The sequence below is a fragment of the Zalophus californianus genome, chromosome 1 (genome assembly GCF_009762305.2).
Source record: "Zalophus californianus isolate mZalCal1 chromosome 1, mZalCal1.pri.v2, whole genome shotgun sequence".
Taxonomy (NCBI): Eukaryota; Metazoa; Chordata; class Mammalia; order Carnivora; family Otariidae; genus Zalophus; species Zalophus californianus.
This window is the reverse complement of record NC_045595.1, coordinates 9292554-9316887: the sequence shown is the minus strand read 5'-3', so window position 1 is coordinate 9316887 and position 24334 is coordinate 9292554. Positions and strand designations below refer to the sequence as shown.

The 24334-nt window shown below is 56.2% G+C and overlaps 1 protein-coding gene across 11 annotated transcripts in view; it reads left to right on the top strand.

The window, feature by feature from the left end:
* CACNA1A (calcium voltage-gated channel subunit alpha1 A) overlaps window positions 1-24334 on the top strand; it is a 210364-nt gene that overhangs the window by 178933 nt on the left and 7097 nt on the right. For 4 of the 11 annotated variants that reach the window (XM_027586359.2, XM_035722017.1, XM_027586358.2 and 1 more), the window contains exons 32-41: window positions 376-381; window positions 4735-4851; window positions 5204-5269; window positions 5443-5558; window positions 7262-7412; window positions 10366-10493; window positions 12715-12811; window positions 15295-15400; window positions 23599-23706; window positions 23844-23944. In XM_027586359.2, the coding sequence (XP_027442160.1) occupies window positions 376-381; window positions 4735-4851; window positions 5204-5269; window positions 5443-5558; window positions 7262-7412; window positions 10366-10493; window positions 12715-12811; window positions 15295-15400; window positions 23599-23706; window positions 23844-23944 (996 nt within the window). Of the gene's footprint in view, window positions 1-375; window positions 382-4734; window positions 4852-5203; window positions 5270-5442; window positions 5559-7261; window positions 7413-10365; window positions 10494-11728; window positions 11826-12714; window positions 12812-15294; window positions 15401-23598; window positions 23707-23843; window positions 23945-24334 lie in introns of all 11 variants that reach the window. The other 7 variants (XM_027586361.2, XM_027586366.2, XM_027586360.2 and 4 more) reach the window with 3 other exon arrangements.

Sequence of the window (24334 nt, the reverse complement as noted above, 5' to 3'; positions counted from 1 at the left end):
GGCCCCCTGGGCCTCAGGTGCCGCCCCCAAGTGGCCGGGTGACGTGGGTTTGCCCTGCGTTCAATGGATAATGACTGTGTTTCTTGTCTTGTCTCTTTTCATGCCTGCTCTTTAAACTGTATATTGGCACAACGCCGTCTGAAAAACTCATCCAATCAAAATGCACTATGAAATTCATTTGTTCATCCATGACGTGGTCTGTGTGTTCATACACCAATGACTATCTCCCAACCCACCACCCCCACTCCCCGCCCGGGAACCGAAACCCTTTGGTTTTTTGGCACTGGTTACAAATCAACCTAAAAAACGCTGAACACGCCTCCCCAACTGCCCCCGCCCGCCCGCTCCCCCTCCATCTTCAACATCTGCATCTAGAATCCGGTTGGTCTTACTTCTTTCTGAAGTCTAAATGCCTTACATTAACTGTGAACGCATCTTCTCGCGTCAGCACTGCATGTCCTGTCCTGGGCTTTGGACTTGGGTTGCCTGATGCTCCTCCCCAGCCCCCCTCCCCTGTCTGTTTGTCTCCCCGGCCCACTCCCACTCCCTCCTCATTCCTGCAGCCCCTCCTTCTCTCCCTCCCCCCTCCTCTCTTTCTCTCTCTCTCACCCCACTCCTCGTTGTTTTTATTGGGTTCTGAATTGGGGTTTTCTGCGTGGGTTGGTTTGCATCTTTTGCAAAGAGAAGACTGGGTTTGCCCTGGTAGCACCTCCCACAAGACTAGTCAGCTGGCTGGGTCTCCCACCCCATCACTTACCCGCATCCCTACACTCAGAGCCCTCGGCCACCTGCTCTTCGCTCCTGTCCCCTGTTCAGCTTCATGGAGCCTGGGCGCCAGGATAGCTCACCCCACTCCAGGCCCGTGGGTTTGACTGGCCAAGTCCGAGGAGGAGGTCCGAGGGCTGGGCAGCAGGCAGGCAAAGACTCTCAGAGGAGGGAAACTCGGAGCAGGCCAGACGCGCCCTCCCCTGGAGCCCCGGTCTTCACATGCTTGCATGCCCCACGTACACACAGTCACTGGACCCGTGTGCCCCCCCTTCCCACATCCACACTCTCCCCCCTTACTCTCTTGTTCGGGTATTCTTCCTCTCTCTCCTCTCCCCACCAAACACCCATGCATACCTGTCCCTCTCTGTTCCGTCCATCCACGCTGCACACACCATCTCCATCACTCCCACCTCCCTTACTTGGCTCCTTGCACACTTCTCACTCTGGTACATTCCATCTGCCTCCGCCTCATCCCTACCACCTCTGCATCCCTTTGAAGGACCCCCTGAATGGCACCTTTGCCCCAGGATCCCTCCCGCGCTAGCAATACCACGTGCACTCATCCACCAGACATTTCATGATTCCAAAATGTGGTGCCACAAGCGGAGTGGTGGGCTGAAGTGGACATCATCACTACCACCCCCTCGCCTAAACCCAAAGTGGGGGACACCACGCATTGGTCAAATAACCGCTCTCGAACCCACCTGAAGTTGCGGCTGTGTTATGAACTAAAGGATAAGCATTGTTAACAAAAGAGGGGGGAGAAGAGCATTCGAGGCCCAGAACAGCATGTGCAAAGGCCCGGTAGCAAGAGGAATCGTGCGGGAGTCTGGGTCTACAAGTGAGGGAGTGTGGCTGGAGCAAAGAGCAAAGGAAGGCCGACCCAGAGAAAGTGAAGGGGGCAGGAGGGGATGAGCCCTCGTGGTAGCCTGAGAGAATCTGGAGCAGGGCCAGAATCGGAAGTGTGATTAGACAAGATGGCTGAGGCTGTGTGGGAGTGGCCAGGCAGGGGGCTGGGCTGCAAGGGAGCACCGGGGTCCCCGTGAGAGGGGACTGGCCCCCTGAGTGAGCAGGGGCTTCTCCGGGACCTGGGGATGGGTTGGGTCCGGGCTGGGGGAGGAAGGTACCCGGAGGGACCTGAGTCTGGCTTGAACTGGGAGGCGGAAGTTAGGGAATGCCAGAAGAGGACCAGGTTGGGGGAAGAGCACAGGTGTAGGCAAAGAGGGTTTGAGGTGCCTTTAAGGGCGCCCCGGAAGAAGTCATGTAGGCAGGTGGTCATGGGATCTGGAGCACAGGGGCAAGGTCAGCTGAGGTGGGGTCTGCAAGTGGCAGGATTTCTCCGGACCCTTCAGATGGCTGGTTCTCACGTCTTTCTGAATGTGACAAGCCTTCCAGGGCCTGCATCCCACCCCATCAGCCTTGAACCCGGAAGCACAGGGCAGGCTTGGAGGAGAGCACAGCCACTCCTTCTTGGGCTGTGGACAGAAAGATGGAAGCTAGGAAAAGGGAAGTCACCAGAAGTTCTGCGAGCACATGAAGGACTTGATGCAGAACCAAGAAGAGGTGGAGGGGTGGATGAGGGCAGACAAGCACCTTCCCCTGCCCCATCCCCTGGACCTCTCTCATCTCCACCCCCTACCTCCCCCATGTGTCTCTCCCTCCACTCCAAGAAGGGCAGCATGCTCTCTGCATGCATCTCCCTGCAAGACCCCCTTGCTTCCTCTGCATGGTGGCAGGCTCCCCCCACTCTACCCTGAGTCCCTGGAGGCTGCTCCAGGCCTGCCTGCCTTTGCATGCTGGGCAGAGTCCACATGTTATGACCCGCCCTGTGAAGGGATGGCTTGTACTCTGGGGATGGTCGGGAGGGGCTGGGGACACCTGGGGCCATCGGCCCCATCCCCAGGTAGAGCTGGGTGGCCAGGCAGGGCTGGGAGTCAGGTCAGCTGGGCACAGGGGGTGAGTGACTCTCAGCTGAGCTGGGTGTGAGAGCTAATTCAAGGCCCTTGGAACATTCTCATAGCGGTTGGGCCTGGTATGGTCAGGGTAGGATCTCCCAGCTCCCTCCCCCATCCTAGAGGCCTAAGGGCCAACTGATGGGTCCCAACAAGCATCCTAGACTTTCCCAGCCAGTCCAGAGGCCTCTTGTCAACTCCAGAAATTCCTTGAACTCCCATCCCTGCCTCTCAGCTCCCAGGCCAGACCCAGTAGCTGGGAAGCCCCCAGGAGCCACCAAGTAGGATGTCCATAGAGAATTCATCATCCGAACTTTTGAGAGCAAAAGGGGAGCTGTGAGTGTCAGGGCGACCCGTATGGTCACCCCTGTGCCATTTGAGGGGTGAGGGCTAGGCCAGTGGAAACCTGGCTACATGGCCTGTGTCTAGGGCTCCTCTAGATCCCCTGGAGCAGAGTCCGGTTAAAGCTTCTCCACCTCCAGCCTGCCAGTGGACAGACCAGCGGAGCTTTCCTTGTTTGCCTGAGGCAGGGGTCTCACACTCCAATGCCTCCGGCATTGAAGCAGGTGCCATAGGCCAGGAAAGCGGGTGCCATTTCTAGGACATGGGGGACCTTGGCAAACTGGAGGGCACGTGGCCTGCTTCACAGGGGCAGCCACATCTAAGCCCCAGCTAACTTTGCCAACCTGGAGGCAGGTCCAGAGTTGCCAAAATCGCCAGATTTGGGGGAGAAATCTGATTTTTAAACACTGGCAACTCTTTTTAATCGAAACAAAACTGCTCAGGCCCAACAAGATAGCTTCGCCAGCCAGATTTGGTCCATTTGTGACTTTGAGCAGCCTGTCCCCCAGTAGTGACCCTGAGGCCCCAGCAGGCAAGCCCACCTCCTGCTGCTCTCTTGGCTTCCCTCCCAACTGACTGCCCCCCTTCCCTGGGGGGTTCTCCCGGCTTGGGCGGGAGGAGGTAGAGGCAGTGACTAGTCAGGGGGGTCTTTGAGCAGAGGCAAGGTCCACGCAGGGAGGTCCTGGGGGCAGGGATGGCCCCACCTCCAGCACCGGCCCCTCGGTGGGCCTGGGCTGCTTGCGAGCTCACCCACCCACGGGCGCTGCGTACTTCCTGCTTCCCGCAGGCCTGGTCCCGTGCTACTCCACCCAGCCCCAGAAGCTGAGAAGCCATCCCTGAGAGGGGGGAAAAGGGCCCCAAATGCATCTTCTCCGACTCAGCGGGCAGCGAGGACTCGCCCTGCAGCCGACCAGCCCCAGCTCCCTCCCGTCCTCCCCATTCCCGCTCGCCAAGGGGGTAAGAAAAGATGCTCTTCCGCTTCTCCGATTGGCTCAAGCCGCTGCTCCTCTTGGCCGTGGGGTGAGGTCAGGGCGGGCAGGAGTGGGTGGGCAGCTCGGCAGGGCAGGGCAGGGCAGGGTGCCCGTTGAGTCCCACGACAGATGCATTTCTGGCCCGGAGCGTAACATGCCCTGGGAACACGCACATGTCCACCAGGCCTGAGCGCGCTGGCTACCCCCACCCCGCCCTGGTGTTTGTGCATCGTACACGTGTGATGGATTCGGCAACTTGACCCGCTTGTGTCCTATCGTCTCAGTGCATTTGGTTGTTGGGAGAAACAAAAACCATCTCGATTTTTTTCCTGATTGGATGATTCGGATATATTTTCTTTTCCTTGTTCTTTTGTTATTTCTTCCCCACCCCTACCCCACCCGGTTCCTTTATCTTCCTTCCTTTTTCTTTCCTTTTCCCCCATTGCGGGTGGGGCTGGCAGGGAGGGTTTATGCTTTTGAGTTGCCTTTTCCTCCCTTCCACCCTCTCCCCCCCAACTTTGTTCCTTTTTCGACGTTTTTCCTCCACACCATTGCATTAATAGTGCTTTCTTTCCCTCCTTATTTGGGGTCTGGCTTGCTTTTCCTGTTGGTTGGCTTCATGTAGGGGCCTCTGTGAGTGGTGACGGCTCTGAGCCCCCAGGGGTGGGTGGATGGTCACACTTTTCTCTCCATCTCCCCAGAATAACTTCATCAACTTGAGCTTTCTCCGCCTCTTCCGAGCTGCCCGGCTCATCAAACTCCTCCGTCAGGGTTACACCATCCGAATTCTTCTCTGGACCTTTGTGCAGTCCTTCAAGGTGAGCCCATGATGCCAGTCTAGGGCTGAGAAGATCTTACCCCCACCCCTGCTCTGGCTGAAAGTAGAAATCAGGTGGAAATGCCTCTGTGGTGCACTTTGCTGAGAGTCTGTGATCAGCACTGCTCTTCTCTAGACCACCTGCCCCTGGTGTGGCTTGAGAGCTCCAGAGGGAATCCCCCTGATACCTTCTTGCCACTATGGCCTCAAAGAGGCCCACCAAGCCCTGGCACCACTCTGGCACAGCATGGGGCCACCCAGCCCCGTGGGGCAGAGCGCTGGGACAAGGGAAGGAAATGGTGGGGTGAAGAAGCACCCCTGGCACTCTCCTTCATTACCTTCCTTCCCACCAGGCCCTGCCATATGTCTGTCTGCTGATTGCTATGCTTTTCTTTATCTACGCCATCATCGGGATGCAGGTGAGTGCCAGTCCCCTAGTGTCCCTAGAGCCCTCCCTGGGAGGACCACTGTCCTGAGGCAGGGGTGGGTCAGGGGAACCCAGTGTGGAGAGAGAGCCATGATGGTTGAGTGGAGTTTCCCTGAAGCCACTGGGGGCATGGCTGCCCCTGGTCATCACCGTCCGATTCCCCAGGTGTTTGGCAACATTGGCATTGACGTGGAGGATGAGGACAGTGATGAGGATGAGTTCCAAATCACTGAGCACAATAACTTTCGCACCTTCTTCCAGGCCCTCATGCTTCTCTTCAGGTGAGCGGGAGCCCGTGCTTTCATGCTCCTCTTCTGGTGGGTGCGCGTCCTCTTCCTGTACGGGGCGTGTCCTTTCCCTCCTCTTCCTGTACGGGGCGTGTCCTTTCCCTCCTCTTCCTGTACGGGGCGTGTCCTTTCCCTCCTCTTCCTGTACGGGGCGTGTCCTTTCCCTCCTCTTCCTGTAGGGGAAGTGTCCTCTCCCTCCTCTTCCTGTAGGGGGCGTGCTGTCTTCCTTCTGTTCCAGTGAGGCTTGGGATGGGTTTGTGGGGGGGCCCAGGGACCCTGGCTGGGCAGAAGCTAAAGGCCCTGGGATCCAAGCATGGAAGGCATTTTCAGGCATTACTTCACTGAATCCTCCTGACCATCCTGTGAGGTGGGGATTCTTGGCAACCCCATCTGACAGGTGAGGAAGTTGAGGCTAATAGATCCTGAGGCTTGATTCTTAAACCCGGCTGCACATTAGAGTTCCTTCATTCATTCATCAGAGGTTTATTGAGCACCTACTGTGTGCCAGGCACTGCTGAAGGTACTGTAAACAAAGCAGAAAGAAATATTCTGTGCCCTCCAGATGCTTCTATTCCTGCGGAGGAGAAAGGCAATCAGTAGCTAATGATAGAGAGTGCAGGAAGGGGATAAAATTCAAAGTTAAGAGGGAAATGGAGGCACAAAAGAACAAATAATGTATGATTCCACTTATATGAGGTGCCCAGAACAGGCAAATCCATAGAGAAGAAAAGGTGGACTAGAGATTGCCAGGGGTTGCATGACTGGGTTGGATGAAAGATTCCGGAGGTGAACAGTGGTGATGGGTGCACAGTATTGTGAATGTACTGAATGCCACTGAACTCTACCCTTAAAAATAGTTAAAATAATCAGTCTTTTTTTTAAGATTTTTATTTATTTATTTGACAGAGAGAGAGAGAGAGAAAACACAAGCAGGTGGAGTGGCAGGCAGAGGAAAAGGGAGAGGCAAGCTCTCAGCTGAGCAGAGAACCCGGAGTGGGGCTAGATCCCAGGATCCTAGGATCATGACCCAAGCCAAAGGCAGACACTCAACCGACTGAGCCAGCCAGCACCCCTAAAATGATCAATCTTATGTTATGCCTACTTGGGGATGAGAAAAAAAAATTTTTTTTCTTAATTTAGCAACAACATCTAAAGGAAGAGGGCTGGTAGGTCACCCCTCCCTGGAGGCAGGCAGGTGACATGTGAGAGAAATAGGTGAGGGAGGGAACCACGTGGATATCTGAAGAAGGGCAGGCCAGGCAGAAGGTATAGCAAGTGCACAGTCCCTGAGGCAGGAGCATGGCCGACATGTTTGGGGACAGTGAGATCCCAGTGTGCCTGGAGCAGAGAGACCTAGGGAGAAGGAAGTAAGAGATGATTATTGCCTGGAGGAATGGGAGCTTTTGAAACATACCTACCTACATCTCCAGGCCCCACCCAGACCAACTGAAAACAAGCCTGTGGGAGTGGGACTTTGGCATCAGCATTGTTTAAAGCCCCACCCCCCACCGTGAACTTTAATGCACAGCTAAAGGATGAGAATCACCTCTCTGAGCTCCCAGAGAGAAAAGGTGGCGTACCTAGAACTTGAACTCTTCCAGTCCAACTCCAGAGCCCCGTGCTAATATCCCTGATGGATATTAGTGTCCAGGGCTGGGTGCCCAGGTCCCTGATGATGTCACCTCTCCGTTCCTCAGAAGTGCTACCGGGGAGGCTTGGCACAACATCATGCTTTCCTGCCTCAGCGGGAAGCCATGTGATAAGAACTCTGGCATCCTGACTCCCGAGTGTGGCAATGAATTTGCTTATTTTTACTTCGTTTCCTTCATCTTCCTGTGCTCATTTCTGGTGAGTCTGTGCACATGTTGGGGGGGGTAGTGGGGAGGGGAGGCCCCCCTGACCTGGCTCCCACTCCGGGGCATAGATTTCTCTAGAATATGGCTGTGTCACAGATTTGCTCCCTCCAGAGCGTCTCTGAGCCAGCTGGGGATTAGGTCAACCAGGGATTCTCCACGTCACCACTGTTGATATTTGGGGCTGGCTTGTTCTCGGGGTGGGGGGACGGGGGGGCTGTCCTATGCATTGCAGTGTGTTTAGCAGCATCCCTGACCTCCACCCTCAGGTGTGATAAGCAAACATGCCTCCCGACATTGACAGTGCCCCTGGGATTGGGGGGAAGGACAGAATCTCCCCCATCTGAGAACAGCTGGGTGTTACTGAGGGAAAAACTAGCGGAGCTGAGAGCTGGTCCCCCGGCCCTGCTGGTTACACAGGATGCTAGTTATGCCCCCTCTCTTCTTCCTGGAGCAGTCAGAGCGATGTCAGAAGAACAGAAATTCTCTAGATATCGTTAAGCAGAGGAGACTTGATACAGGGATTGGCTACATGGGGTTGAAAGAGAACTAGAGAACCCTGGAGTCACTAAGGATTCCTGGCTGCGGGAATTAAAAGGAAAACACCCACCCCGCTGCCCCTGGCACCACGGCTGTCCGCAGCCCCAGGACACTTGCAGACGGTGATGGTTTTGATGGTTTTCTGTGGTTGCTATAACAAAGTACCACAAATGCGGTGGCTTAAAACAACAGAAATTTACCCTCCCGTGGTTCTGGAGGCTAGAAAGGATCAAGTTGTCAGCAGGGCCATGCTCCTTCCAAAGCCTCTAGGAGAGAATCCTTCCCAGCCTCTTTAAGCTTCTGGGGGTCCCAGGCATTCCTTGGCCTGTGGCAGCATCGCTCGGGTATCTACCTCCATCTTCATGTGGCCTCTCCCCTGTGTGTCTGTGTCCGGATTTCTCTCTTAGGGGGACAGCAGTCAGATTAGATTTAGGGCCCACCCTAATCCGGTATGACCTCATCCTAACTTGATGACATCACGAAGACCCTTTTTAGGGTCACATTCATGGGCCCCAGGGGTTAGGATTTGAACATGTCTTTTGAGGGGGATACAATTCAACTCACAAGACAGACCCACACCGGAGACATAAGGGGTCCCTTCTCCCCTCCTCCCCGGTCTGGTTTCCTGACCATGGATCCCACCAGCAGGATATAGGAAGCCAGTGGCCAAGAGAGCGTGAGATGGGTGCAGACCCTGGCCAGACACCAGCATCTGTCAGCGAAAGCCCAGCACCCTCACCCCCTTCGTGCCCGTGGCCTCACACTGAGAGACGTGCAGCCTCTATCTCTCAGCGCCCCCAGTCCAGCATCCACAGCGGCTGATGCAGAAGCTACTGACCCAGAAACTGCATTCATTGCCCAGTTCCAAATTCCCAGGAGAGAAAGTCTGAATGGGCCAGCCCAGCCCCTGGTCAAATGGGCACGCTTGTCCAAGCAACTGTGGGTACATGTGGGGATAAGATCTTATAATACAGTCCATCTGGGAAGGGCAGGCACCCTAGAGGACGTGCTTGACCATCTGCTTGATCATCAGCCCCCCAACGGCAGGGATTTCTGTTTTGTTCACTGCCATACCCTCCAGCACCTAGGACAGTGCCTGGCACACAGCAGGTGCTCAATCAGCATCATGAAGATGAGTTAAAAATTGAGTCACTGAAGTTAGGGACGCCTAGGATTACAGGTTATTTGTTAATAAGCACCTACTGTGCTTACGTCTACACATTTGTTGAATACCTACTACGTGCCAGACCTGACGCTAGGCACTGGGGTACAGGGACAGAGCACAGTTGTCACAGGCTGCAGGGGTGATAGGGAGACGAGTCGGCAGGTAATAGCAACGTGGCCTGATACGCGCTGTGATGAGGCGATTCAGACCGAGGGAAGGAAGATTTCAACGAGTGGTCTGCGGGGACCACAAGCAAGAACTAGAACACGTTGGAATCAGATCGGTTGCAAGTAGCAGAAACTTCGCTGACATAAGAGCATATACAGGCCACTGATTTGTGACCCGAAAGATCCAGGTGAGGCTGGATCCTGACAGCAGACCCCATCCTCCTTGCTCTCCCCCACACTGGCTTCACTCTCAGACTTAATCTTGTAGAGGCCAAATGATGGCCAGGGTGTCAGCACAAATCCCAGGGAAGGCTCTCATTAACCACCTTGGGTCATGTCCCCCCCCCCTTAACCAATCACAGCCTTGGGTTGTGTGACCGCTGCCTGGGGAACCAGAAAGTAGGGGTCGGCCACACCCAGCTACAGCCTGTTACGTGCGAAGGAGGAGGGTTCCCCGGATGCTGCTACCCACGGGGAGACAAATCACGATGTTCAGTAAAGGAGCAACATTTGCAAAGGCTTGGAGGCGAAATGATGCAAGCTCCCTGTGTACCGAGAGCTAGAAGAACACATGAAAAGGTGCTACCAGGTGTAGATGAGGGCAAGAAAATTAATTCATCCACCCGTCCATCCATCCATCCATCCATCCAGGAAATAGTTGCCGATTGCTTACTTTGTGCTGGGGCTGGGAATACAACCCACATGGAGCACTGACTTTGGCCTCGTTGGGGGGCTGGTGTGGGGAGATTTGGGGTCAGGGCGGTCCCTTGGGTTTGGCCCCCATTTCATGTAGCCTCTCCTCCCTCTCTCTCCCACTCTATCTCTATCCATCACTATTGGTCCCTGTCTCTGTATTTCTCTGTCTCTGTCTTTGTCTCTGTCTCTCTGTCCCATCTCCATTTCTGCATGTTTCTGGGGCCCCTTGTGTAAGTGTGTGTCTCTCCTCCCTGTCCCCCCATCTTTTTCTTTCTCTGTCTCCCTTTCCCATCTCACCTCTCCCTCCCTCTCTCTCTGGGCCCCCGTGTATGTGTGTTTGGGTGTGTCTCACTCCCTCTCGGCCTCTGGGGTCCGCACAGATGCTGAACCTCTTTGTCGCCGTCATCATGGACAACTTTGAGTACCTCACCCGAGATTCCTCCATCCTGGGTCCGCATCACCTGGATGAGTACGTGCGTGTCTGGGCAGAGTACGACCCCGCAGCATGGTAAGGAGTCACCCGCACCTTCCAGCCACATCGCCCACCTTTCTCTGGCACTAGAACCCACGAGGCTAGGTCAGGCCCCAGACTTTGGGGCATTGGGTCCCTGGGGAGCTAGCTGGGAGTCTCCGAATGGTCAACCTAGAGGAAAAAGATGAGAATCAGCGCCCTCACACACTACAGGTGAAATGGTTGGGGACAACCTGCCCAAGGCCCAGGCTTTCTGGGCGATGAGGAAAGGAATCAGGCATTGAGGATTTTGCCTCCCCCTCACTGAGAGGCCTCTGGATGGCGAGGACAAGCTAACAGGCCCCGGAGAGGAAGCCAGAGGCCTCTCAGCCTCTGCTGTCCTGGGAGCGATAGGAACGGGGCCGGCCTAGCTCCCTTGGCAGATGAGATTGGCCGTGAGATCAGAGTGGTGCTGGACAGTGATCGCAGGAGGCCAGGGCCGAAGACACAGAGCCTTAGGGTTTCTTGCATGGTCGTGGTCGCAAAGGGAGTGAGTTCTCCTACCCTTGGGCACCAGAGTGCTCCTGACGGACTGACAGGTGGTGGTTCCAGAGGGTCATTCTCCACCCTGTGCACATGGGGAGCAGCATGAAGCTGCTCAGAGGAGCCATCCCAGACCTTGGCGCCCACCAACCACTAACTGAAGAGGCTAGTTCGAGCTGGTCTTGGGGCCTGGGAAAGCATTAATGGGGGCGCTTGGCAGCCTGGGTGCTGGAGGGGAGGCCTCAGGAGGAAGGTGGGGAGGAGTCCACCTTTGCTGTTCCTGCAGCCCCAGACAAGTCCTCCACGAGACCGAGAGGCTGGGGTGAGCCATGGGTCTGGGAGCTTGAGTTTTGGCTGGTTCCTAACTCTTCCTCTTTTGATTTTAGGTCACAGCAGTTGGATGCTGTCCCCCTATCCTCTATTCCTCAAGCTCCCTCTCCCCGCAATGTAGTCCCTGTAGATTGTGGAGAAGGGAGATACAGAGAGAGCCCTGGGCCCTGGGAGGGCCCCCCACCCCCCAGCCCCCACCCACCTCAGCCCAGAGCTTTCCCACACCCCAACCGAGACCCTCTGCCCCTGGTCTGTCTGGGAGCAGCTCGGGGACCTTCCCTCATCCCTGAGTCTCCCCCAGCCCTTCAAAGCCAGGGGTCCCCAGCCCCTGGCGTCATGACCTTGCTGCGTGCGCGGGGAGCCAGCCCATGAGCGCAGCCTGACCCCTGCCTCCACTAACCCCTGTCTTCTCCTTTCAGTGGTCGGATTCATTATAAGGATATGTACAGTTTATTGCGCGTGATATCTCCCCCTCTCGGCTTAGGCAAGAAATGTCCTCATAGGGTTGCTTGCAAGGTTTGAATTCCACTAAAACCTGCTAGCATCCATGGAATGAGTGTGGCTTGGGGTTCTTCAATATATATATTTCATATATATATATATATATATCTAAAAAACAGAGCCATCTCTCTTTCTTGCATTAAACTAGAGAATTCTTAGCCAACAGAATGCAGTTACGTAGACTCGATGAAGCATGGGACATACCTCTCTGTTCCCTTCAGCCATTTCTGCTTGCTCTTAGCTGAAGCTGCCCATCCCAGGGTCTCAACGGCACCCCAAATCAGACACATCAAGGGGGGTCAGAACTGTGCATTGACCCCCCATCACCTGCACTCTCTCCCCCTCCACCCTTTGCCTCCCAAAGCCCCCAGCCCTCCTCCCACTGCCCCAGCCCCTGCCTCCCTGTCTAGGCCTCCTCAGAGACCAGCCTCAGCCAAACCAGAGAACTTGACCCAATTTTTAAAATAACACTGAGCCAGAGCGTTGTGCCAGGCCCTCCAAAATGAGACCCCGCCTTTCCTCCAAGTCCCACCAGAACCATAGCTCAGAGTCAAAATTGAATCTGACTTTTCTCTTTTCTCTCTCTCTCTCCCTGCTCATGAGCAGTGAAATAATCTTTTTTTAATGACTTTTTCTTCCATTTTTTTCCTCCTGTTTTCCATTTATTTGAAACACCTATTTTATTGTTCTCTGCATCTTTCTCTCTCTCTTTTTTCGGCTCGTGTGGTTTTTTTGGTTTGGTTGGTTTTTTATTTTTTGTTTTTTGTGGTTTTTTTTTTTTTTTTGGTTTGGTTTTGGTTTTGGTTTTTTTTTTTATTTTTTTTCTTCCGTTTCTCCCTCTTCCTCCACCGACTCCTTCCTTTGGTTCTCCGTTCCCACCCTGTTTTGTTTTCGGTGCTGCCAGGGGCCGCATGCCTTACCCGGACATGTATCAGATGCTGAGACACATGTCTCCGCCCCTGGGTCTGGGGAAGAAGTGTCCGGCCAGAGTGGCTTACAAGGTAGTCTACCCTTGCCGACCACCGGCGTCGGGCACTGGGGATTTTTCAGCGCTGACCAGGAACAACCAGCCAAGTCTCTTTTTCCGGAGTTACTCTTCTTCTTCTTCTTTTTTTTTTTTTTCTCTTTTTCTTTTTCTTTTTTTCCCTTTCCTCCTGGAGTAAATGGATCATAACCGTCCCTTGACTCTAAGCAGCACACTGTGTCCGTCTTTTCTGATGAGTGTGTCTTGGTGTTTTGAGACTCCATTATGGCCAACATGCCGGGGGGGAGGGGGAGGGGAGCCCCCAGTCCCCTCGGAACCAAATTGGACATAAACATGCTTCAGGGGAAATGCCACCTCGCCTCCTTTCTGCCCACCCAGAGCGGCCCCCACGCCCAGGCCCAGACCGGGGCAGGTACCTCGTGGCTGGGGGGGGATGGGCTTTGACCCCAAAAAGGCGAGGCCCTGCCCCCCATCTTTTGTATCTTGTGCCCCCAGGTCCAGTGGCCCTCCCACATACACCTGAAGCTGATCTCTGACCTAGGGCCTTAGGGGATTCGAGACCTCCCAAGGATTACCCAGAGCCTCTCCTCCCTCCCCCTCTCCCTCTCCCCCAAAGTTGCTTCCAAGCCCCCACCCCTATGCCACCCATTCTCCCCCAGACACCCCAACATGCCTCTCCATTGTTCCAGAGTGGGCAGGCAGGCCGCAGCTGGACCCCTGGACCGTGGCACCCTGATGCAGGCCATGCACGCTGCCTTGGCGGGGGCCTGGGGCGGGCAGGCACCATGGCCGACCGGGGGACAGTGCATGCTGGCTGAAGGAGCAGGGGTCCTGCCGCTAGGCGGCTGGGCTGGGCCACCCCTCCAGACCCCTGTCCCGGAATCTCCCTTGGCACCCAAAGACAGATGCTCTGTTCCCTCCAGCTCATCCACGAGAAGATCAGGGATGACCTTTAAAATTGCCGCCCCCTCTACCAGAAAATTGCCCCATCATCCTGTTCTCCCATCCAGCTTGGCCCCCACCCTGTGTCTGTGAGAGTCCTCCCTCCCCTTCTGTTAATGCCGTTCCTTCCTGCCTCGAGTATCAATCACCCTGCAACCTCATTCCTCCTCTTCCTCCTTCCCGGTCAAGACTGGGAAGAGGCCGTTCCACCAGCATCTCTGACAAGCCTCTCCTAGCACCTGTCCTTCCTCTCGCTTTCCTTCTGTACCTTCTCTTGGTCTCTGCCTGTCTGCGTGCATGTGTGCGTGAGAGAGAGAGAGCGTGACCCCCCTTCCATTCCTGGTCTCTGTGCAGGGCCACCAAGGGTCCATAAGGCACCTTTGTGCAAATTTGAAGAGGACACCCCTTCCACAGAACATTTTCTCTGTTGGAAAAATGTTGTAATCCACCCATCTGGCAAAAACAAGAAACTTCTTTGTTATCAGCTGGAAAGTTGTTTAAATATACAAATCCATGATTTCTAAGACGGTGAACCCTTTGTGCAGTGCACAACCTGCACAGCTGTGCACAGCAGCCCAGTCTGGGTGTGTTTCTCTGCCTACCACTTCCCTCCCCGCCCTGCCCCAATCCCTCTCTTGTGTTCTGTTCTGGGTTTGCCATCCCTCTCCCCATCTCCAGCTCTGTGTTTCCTGCTGACGTGTGTCTGAATCCCCTAGTGAGCGCCTAACTCACCCTCAATCCCCATCTCCATGCCACCTCAGCCTGGGCTGGTGCCCACCAGTCCAGCATCCTCTCCTACATCACCAAGCATGGGGGTGCAGAGCCCCTGCTTGGGACATGGGGAGTCTTTTCTTCCCTGGGCCACGGGAATGCCCCCTCACCTTCCCCCCTGCCATTGCACAGAGCCAAGATCTGGACATGCCCCTGAGAAACACTTTCCACGGAGCTATGAATGAGTCTCGAGATTCCGTCTGCATGCGCGCCCCTGTCCCCCTGTCTGTTCTGTGTGTCACGGCCTCGCTGCATGTCCGCGAGGGGCCGCCCCATCAGGGGGGGCCGCCTGCCTCCTGCTTCTCAGAGGAATGATGTGGTCTGTGCCCATCTGGTCTGGTCTGGGCCGAGCCGCGGGTGGAGGTGGGAGCCGGCGGCCCCCCCGGCGGCCGTGGCCTTGGACCCCTGTGCCTGGCTGCTGCATGATCTGCTGCGATCCGCCTTGCGCTCTGCTTCTTTGGGGTCAGAATGGCACGGAGCCGTCCAGAAGAACTCTGGGGTGGGGCAAGGAAGGGTCTGGGCCAACCTGGGAAATCTGGGGGTCCAGCGTGCGGGAGAGGGGAGGGCAGGGGCTGGTGGCCCAGGAGAGCCCCAGAGCTCTCCTCGCAGGCCACCAAGGGAAATCGGTAAACAGAGCGCAGGGGACAGGTAACCTGTGAGTGGCGGGCACCTTAGCCACCGCCTTCAGAGTTCTTCCTGGGGCTCCCTGGGTAGTGTGGGTCTGGCGCACGGGGGACCAGGAGGGGGTGCCTGGTAATGACTGCCCCCGCCTTGGGTTTTCTGTAGAGGCTCCTTCGCATGGATCTTCCCGTGGCCGATGACAACACCGTCCACTTCAATTCTACCCTCATGGCCCTGATCCGCACAGCCCTGGACATCAAGATCGCCAAGGGTAAGGGCAGGGGCAGGAACAGAGAGGTAGGATGGGATGGAATTGGGGCCTGGGAGGGGAGACCCGTGGGCAGCCAGGGATCCCACTTGCCACCAGAAACCAGAGGCACGGCTGCCGGGTCTTGATCTTCCTCCCAGCCACCCAGTCACTTGGCAAACATCCCGCGCATGCTTCCTGTGCGCCAGGCACTGCTCTCCGCGTCAGGGTGCGCGGGCTTCTGCTTGCAGTGGGAGGGGCTTCCCCAGGGAGGGTCTGAAGGAGTCACGTGGACCCCTGGGGAGAAAGTGCTCCAGGCAGAGAGACCAGCAAGTACAAAGGCCCTGAGGTATGAGGCCATCCACCGCTGTGTTGAACGGACTCACCCTCTGAGCGAGGGGGTGCCTGACCGGACTCACGTTTGAACAGGCTCCCTCTGGCCACAGGGCAGAATGGCCTAGGAGGAGGTCACAGTGGAGGCCACTGACATAATCCAGGGGAACGCAAGACCGCTGCCTAGACTCCGGATATGGAGTGTTCAGGTTCTAGATATTTCTTGGGAGCTGACCCAGCCAATGGCTGATGGAGGGGGTGAAGGAAAGAGAGGAGTCAAGGCCACCCCCAGGGGTTGAGGCCTAACCACAAGGACAGAGCTGTTGTTGCCGGAGACAAGGGAAAGGTGGGAGGAGTAGGTTCGGGGCGAAGGAAGGGCAGGAGGTCAGTGTTGGCGGCCTGGAGACACAGTAGGCAGGGGACTCTCCAGCTTCTACGTCCAGTGGGGGATACCTCCCCAGGAAGGTTCTGAAGGAGGCGAGGGAATGAGTTTTCCTGGCTGGGCTGAAGGTGAAAAGTCAGGAGGCATCAGATGCTGACAGGAGACGGACAAGCTCTCCAAGGAGATGAGTGTGAGCTGGGAGACCCCCCCAAAACAGCCCGGGGCCACTGCAGGGTTAGAGGCGACAGAGAAGGGGCGACCAGGGAGGTGAGTGAAGGCCAGGGTGGTGTGGGTTTCCGGAGGGTGTCTCCAGCATGTCAGGCACCGCCCAGCAGCCAAGGAAGACAAAGACTAAGAGTGACCGTGGATTTTGTGACAGGCAGCTCTGCAGGAGGGATCAGCCCCCACCACCACCTGGAATGGGGTTTGGAGGCCTGACAATCGACCCAATGTGACTTGGCAGCTGATGGGACAGCAGGGCAGAGAGAGAGGTGCACGCGGGTCGCCGGAGGGCACGAGGTTGACAGAAGGCTGAGTGCATCGTCCAGCACTGGGCTGGAAATCAGGGTGGGGAGTGGCTAAAGAGAGAGGCCAGGACTCCACCAGCTGAAGCCACCGGGAGGTCAAGAGGAAGGAAGACAGAACTTCAGGGACCCGCATTCCTTCCAGGGTCCCGAGGGGAAGAGGGCAAGGAGGAGGCAAGGCCAGAAGTTGCTGGGGAGGTGGAAGGTTTCCCAGGAGGGAAGTCAGCAGCTTCCACTGGGACAGTGCCTGGCAGAGGGGAGTAGGTTGAGGACAGACATAGCCAGGAAACGGGCAGGTGAAGGTTCAGAGAGCAGAAGCAGCCCCCTACAATAGCAAGAGAGAATCAGAAAGAGCTGAGATATGGCTCAGGGGAGAACAGAAGTTGGGGGGGGGGGCGGATCAGGCCCTTGTCCGGCACAGCCTGGGAATTTTTCCTCATGCAGTAAGTCAGAGGTAAGCGGCTCAGGCCTGCCAGGCAGCTCCGTGCACGGCAGAAATCCAGGCCCAGGTTCTGGCTGTTTGTGGCTCTGCGCTCCCAAGACTGTTTCTTCATCATTGTAGTCAAAGCTGGTCCAGGTTCCAGCCCAGGGAGGGGAGGAAGCAGAAGGGCAGGCAGCAGATTTCTTATAATCAAGTGAGAGAGTTATGTTCTGTGGGCTCATGTTGCCCACCTGCCCTGCCCTGTCCTCGCTGTAAACCTGGGCAGGTGATCGCACACTCTCCGAGCCTCGGTCCACGTCTTAGCTAGCTAGGCCATGTAACAAATGACCACAAATGTAACAGCTTAAAACACCCACTTAGTAGCTCTCAGTCCAGTCTGTCAGAAGTCTAGGCAAGCTCAGCTGGGCTCTCCAGGATCCCACAAGGCCGAAATCAAGCTGTTCACCAGGCTGGGCTCTTCTCTGGAAGCTCTGGGGGAAAATGTACTTTCAGGCTCACTCAGGTGCAGGCAGAATTCAGTCACTTGTGGGTGTAGGCCTGAGGGCCTGCTTCATTGCTGGCGTTCAGCCAGAGGTTGCACTTAGCTCCCAGGGATGCATCTCATCTTTTTTGTACTCCAAAACTGTCTGACCTCTCCTGCCTCGAGCTGGAGAAAACACTCAGCTTTACAAGGGCTCACCTGATTAGGTCAGGCCCACCCAGATAAGCCCTGTATCTTATAGCTGACGTGGGACTTTAATTACATTTGCAAAGGCTTTTCCCGGCAGTCCCTAGACTAGCATTTGATCAAATAACCAGAATCCTGCGGGGGAGGGGTGGCAAGAGGCAGGGGCAGCTTTAGAATTCTGCCTGCCATGCTTCCCGTACCTATAAAATGGGTCTAACAGTGCACCCGCTCTTGGTCTGTGATGCCTTTGTGATCCAGCTGCTGTTTCTCTCTAGGGACTTGTTCAGGGGTCCTGAGGGAACCCAAGACTCGGATTCAGTGATTCCCTAGAAAGACTCAGAACTGAGAGGCCCTATTGGACTCACAGTTACAGTTTATTACAACAGAAGGATACCAGTTAAAATCTGCAAAGCAGAGGCACAGGGGTCAGGGCCCAGGGGAGACCAGGCGCAGACTTCCAGGTGTCCCCTCCCAGGTGAGTCACGTGGGCAGCACGGATGCCCCCAGCAACAGGGTATGACAGCCCAGATGAAGTGTGGCCAACCATGGAAGCCCACCCACGCTTTGGTGACCAGAGTGTGCATTGGGGGTTGGCCGTGGAGGCCTGGCGGACCTTAGTTACTCAGACTCTGGCCCCTCTAGAGGTCACACTGACGGTGGGTCACACTGCCCAAGGCCCCCACCATAAATCCCATTGTTGGGGTAAATTATCTAGTGTGCCCAAGGCCCTCAGAGAAACCAAGACTCTTTCATCATGCAGGACACTCTAAGGACTTAGAGGTGACTTCCCAGGAGCCAGTCAGGGAGCAGTCCTTTCTCGGAATGCTGACTGGTCCTTTACCTTCTGTGGGACCCCAGTCAGGCCAGTCTCCACGACACCCCCCAGATTCCCCACGTGAGGATTTCAAAGGCATCTGGGGATGTGCCTGAGTTTGGCTGTTGCTATTGTCACTCATACTCCAGACACTACTCAGTTCCCGGAGGGTCATGCCCCCGGCGTCTCTGAGCCAGGGACCTCTCCTCGTCCTGACCTTGGCGAGGGCACCAGGCCCTCCCAGAGCTCCACGGGGAACAGTTGAGCCAGTCTCTGGGGTTAAGGAAGGTCCACTGAGTGCTTGGGGACAACAACAGTTACAACGGTGATGACAATCACAGCCTTTTTAGCTGACTTGAGTCTCAGGCGGGCTAAGTATAACACTTTTTTTTTTTGTCCAACTGCTCAATTTACCTCTAAACATACTGAGCTCCCTTCCAGCAGGCAGGGGGCAGCATGGGAGAATGGATTAACCCCAGTCATTCAGATCCTCCAAAAATTGGGAGGCCATTCTTAGCTAGATACTTGGGAGAGAGAGGGCAGGTCCCTCTGCTCACCTCTGTGTCCCCGCTGTCTGTCCCTCTCCCTCCTCTGTCTGTCTCTCCCTCCTCCCCACCCCTCTGTTCTCCACACCCAGGAGAATCTCATCTTTGGGGAAAATCCTTCTCTCTTCATGTTTCTCTTTTTCCTGGATGTCATGTCTGAACCCCTGAATTCTCCCTCCAAGGGACTCAGTCTGTGTCCCTTCATTGCCCCCCTGCCCTCCTGCTCCCCCTGGCCGGGCACTGGGGGCAGAGCCAACCACCCGCCTGAACAGACAGAAACCCAATTAGCAGATCCAAACCCACTCAGGCTTCCGCGGAGAGCACACGAGAGCTGTAGAAACACGGAGCCACCGTGTGCTACCAGCCCGGACCAGTGGGGCGGGGAGTGCGTGGAGAAGAGATAAACCCAGAGCCAACGAGTACCAGACATCTCTGCGCCTGCCTGGCATCCCCCGTGCCCGCATGGTCCTCAGCCCTGACATGCCACTGGTTGTGGGGGGACCTCAGCTTCCCAAAACAGGAATGCCTCTGCCATTGTCTTAGAATGGGCCACAGTCCGGGCCAACCCCACCCAGGGCCAGCCCGGAGCCTCATTCAGAGCTCCACATGGCTGACCAGCCGAAAGGCCACTCTCCTGCCCTTTAACCCCCCACAAAGACCAGACTCTTTCTGCAGGTGGGATCTGCCAGATCCTTGAAGGTTCTCGAATGGGCCTCGTGGGAGCTAAACGGCTTTGCCCTGCATGCACTAGAGAGGGTGACCTCCTGGCATGTTGTTATCCACCCAAAACTGCTGGCCACATTGGCCGTGGCTCACTGAATGAGAACTTACATTGAGCACCTGCTGTGTGCCCAGCCCTGTCGTTGGCATGTGGAACACAGCCCTGAAAGACACATGGGGCTCAGGCAAACAGGCAACAAACAATAAGCATGATAAATACGTGGGGTATGTAACATGTTGGAAGGTGAGGCATGCAGTGGAAAAGATGGAGCTGGGGGGTGGGGGGTGGGAATTCCGGTGGGGGGGAGGGGCAAACCCTAGGTCAGCAAGGGGCAGTCCTGCCCCCAGGGGACACCAGCAGTCTGGAGACGTTTTTTGGTTGTCCCATCTAGGAGGTTGTCACATCTGTGCCAGCGGCATCTGGGGTGTAGAGGCCAGGGATGCTGCCAAATGTCCTGCAGGGACAGACTCTGAGCCCAGCGTCATGCGGAATGGGAGGCGGGAGGGGAGGACCCCGGGACGATAAACCCTGGGACACAACTGGTTTGTGGATGGCTGTTGCCTGCATCCTGGAGGACCTCCTGGTCCTGCCCCCCGCAGCCCCCAGGTGTTAATAACTCTGTACCTGGAGGAGGAATAAACCTGAACTTCAGCCTGGAGGGAGCCCCAGGACCCCAGCAGGAGGCCACCTTGAAATCCCCACAGGGTTCTCCCTTTGTTTAAATGTGAATGACAGTCCCGAATGGGAGACTCCCCAGTGCATTGAAGCAGAAAACAGTCAGAGGTGGTGGTTCTCAATCAAGGGACAGTTCTGTCCCCCAGGGGACACTTGTCAATGTCTGGGGATGGTTTGGTTGTCAGGACTTGGGAAAGGAGGTGCCGCTGGTACCTAGAATGTGGAGGCCAGGGAGGCTGCTCGCCACCCTACAGTGCATGGGACGACCCCCAAACCAAGAATGATCCCTCCCCAAGTGTCCACGGTGCTAACTAGGTTGAGAAACCCTGCCCAGACTCCCTTACCTAACTCGCATGCCAAGAATGGGCGCAGCAGTCTGCTCAGGCTGTCGTAACAAAATACCAGAGATGGGGCGGCTTAAACAATTTATTTTCTCACGGTTCTGGAGGCTGGAAGTCCAAGATCAAGGTGTCAGTGGGGTTGGTTCCTGGTGAGGCCTTCTCCTCGGCTTGTAGGTCGCCACCTTCTTGCTGTGTCCTCACATGGCCTGGTGCCTCTCTCTTATAGGGACACCAGGCCTCTGGGATCAGGGACCACCCTTATGACCTCATGTAACTTTAATTACCTCCTTAGAGGCCCTACCTGCAAATGCAGTAACACTGGGGCTTAGGGCTCCAACAGGAATTTGGGGGGGGGGACACAATTCAGTCCTTGATGACAGGTGTGTACCTTTCCTTCCCACGAGGGACAGGAAACATATAAGCTGGAAGGAGAAAGTGACTTTTAATAGGAAATGTCATGTTCTCTTTTTTCCCTTCCTGGGTCTCTGAGAAGGAGCCACACAGCCCTCGGGCACCTCACTTAGCTACAGCGGCCATTGGACAGAGCTATTAATTCCAGCAGCTTCCCATAAGGAAAGAAAAACTATAGGTTAGCGTCAAGGATCTTAAGAGTTTAACAACACACAGGGGATTTTCCCAAGGCTCTCTCATGATAGTCCTGAACTCCCAACCTGAGTCCTGACCCACGAATCAGCCCCACCCCCATGCAGCTTGGCCCAAGGGACCACAGCCCCCTGCATCACCAGCGGTGGGGAGTTCGCCCTCTAGTGGGTGAGATGGGGAACAACATCATGAGGTGATTTGTAGGAAGAAGAGAAAATAAAGCCGGAGAAGGGCATCCAAGAGGATGGGGGAGGGCTGTTTCAGGGAGCGAGGCCAGCTAGAAGACGCGTTTGGGTTTGGGCAGGGACCTGAAGGAGGTGAGGAAGGGAGCCACGTGGACGTTCGTAGAAAGAACGATCCTGGCAAAGGAAATAGCCTGAGCAAAGGCCCTGAGGCAGGACCATGCCTGGCGTATTTGAGGAACAGCGAGCTCGTTGTGTCTGGAACAGAGTGAGCAAGGGAGAAAGTAGAGGAACTGTGGGGTCAGGGTGAGGACTTGGGCAATCACAAGAGCCGGGGGAACAGCAGAGCGCCGAGGGCTCGGAGCAGGGAAGCGCAGGATTGACTCGAACGGCCACCAGCGCCCTCTGGTGGTGGAGGCGGGGCGGGGGCGGACACGGAGCCCTGAGCAGAGGCACCTGTGCTAGTCCAGGCAGGTCGGTCCCGCGTGGCCTCGATACTCTCACTCCAGAACGGGTTCTGAGCTTTACCTGTGCACTAGCAAAAAGGCCCTTCTGGAGGATCTTTCCCAAAATAAAAACATGTGTGTCCAGAGTCACATGGGTGAAGATGAGCGAAAGCTCCAGAGAGTGCCTGGCAGACGTCTGTGCTTTGACCCACATCTGCTGAGAAGCTGCGCAGGGGCGCCAAGGTGGTCAGGGGTGGCCCAGGGAAATGGAAGCGCGGGGAGGGCAGACGCTGGGCCAGGGGAGGTCCACAGGGAGTGGAGGCAAGGCAGGATGTTGGGGGTGTGGAAGCTAGGAGCAGCTACTCAGCTGGCAGGCCCCAGGGGATGGCTGCTAAAACACTGAAACACTTCTCTGCTGGCTGGTAGCCGCTCTCCTGGACCCCACCACCACCACCACAGTCCAGCAACTACAGGGTTAATATTTGGCCCAACAGGGGGCCTTCTGGCCCTTATTCTAGCTCTGTCCCTCCATACCTGCTGGTAAAAGTTTGGAAAGGTGCCCCTGTGCCCAGAGTTAGAGGGTCTGAAACAGAAGTAGAAATGGGGGCCCAGTTGGTGTAGCGGTGAAGATGGAGGAGAACATACTCCTGCAACAAACAGCCCCGAGGTCTCCAACCCACTAAGATTTGCTTCCCTCTCCTGTTCTGTGTCCTTCCTGGGTTGGCAGGGGCCTCTGTTCACCAGCCACCGTGACAGAGTTTTGAAAAAGAACGCAGGAGTGTCCCTCACTGGCCACTAAACACCCTGGCCCCGAAGTGGCGGCTCAGTGTACTCACACTTCATTGGCAAGAACTCGTCACATGGCCTCTGGCCAAGCACAGGGGCAGGAAGAGTCAGGCTCCCATGCAGTCAGGCATGAGGGACCAGGAATCGCTGGCAAAGAGCCTTAATGACCACCGTGGCCGGGGTGAGGGACCAAGGATCAGCAGTGGCTAGAGGTCACGTCCATGGGAGGGGAGAATTGGTTGAGGGAGAAACCTCCCCTGTCAGGACTGCTCTGGGACAGCCCGGCCTCTCCGAGGCTCACCCCGCGCCCCACCTCAGACCCCTAGGCTGCTGTTGTGTAATCCTATGGCAGACACCGTCCTAAGGCTACACACATATTAACTGCTTTGATCTTCAAAACATTCAGTAAGGTGGGTCCTACTGCTGTCGTCCCATTCTGCAGATGGGAAAACTGAGGCACACAGTGGTAGACTAATACCTGAGCTGCGCAGGTTGGGACCTGCGCCATCTAGCTCCTACTGATGCTGATGTTCCCCCCACCCCACCCCGCAGCCACTCCATGGCCCTGGCCCTGGCCCTGGCCCTGACACGGACCAGAGCCCACATGGTCATTCCTCTTCTGGGACAGCCCCACAGGGAACTGGTAACCCATGGGAAGCAGGACTCCAGGGCCTGAGTTGGCAGGAGCTGCTGGCTTTGCATCTGCCCTGGAGGCCGACACCCAAGCAGGCAGTCAGGGCCTCTCTGTGCCCACGTTGCAGGCGGAGCCGACAAACAGCAGATGGATGCAGAGCTGAGGAAAGAGATGATGGCCATCTGGCCCAACCTGTCCCAGAAGACACTGGACCTGCTGGTCACCCCTCACAAGTGTAAGAACCATGCCTAGCGGGGCCCTGGGCTCTGCCCCGCCAGGATGGGAGGGGGCAGGGGGAGAGGGGGCGGGTGCAGGGCCGAGGCTGGTGCATACAGGGCCCCCGCCCACGGGGAGCTTGCCCTGTGCCCCCAGCCACAGACCTGACCGTGGGCAAGATCTACGCGGCCATGATGATTATGGAGTACTACCGACAGAGCAAGGCCAAGAAGCTGCAGGCCCTGCGTGAGGAGCAGGTACGGCCCTGGGCCCTGGCGCCCTCCTCTCCGGTGCCCTTCGCCCTGCGGGCCCCACAGTGACAAACCAGAGCAGCGGGGTGTGGCCAGGACCCAGGACAGGTCACCGGAAAGCAGGGCCGCGCCGAGGAGGCAGCCTGGATGAATTCATCTGTTCAGTCAACACTTATTGGGCACCTACTATGTGGCAGGCGCTGTTCTCAGCCCTGGGGTGCAGCTGTGAGCAAAACAGACCAGCATCCCTGCAGAGCGGACATTGCAGTTGGGGAAATGCCAACCATAATAAATGACGAACACTTAAATGACGAAACAGTAAATGCCATGAGAAGGAGTGCTGGGGGAGATGGATGCAGTTTCAAGCAGGTGATCAGGGAGGCCTCCCTGAGGAGG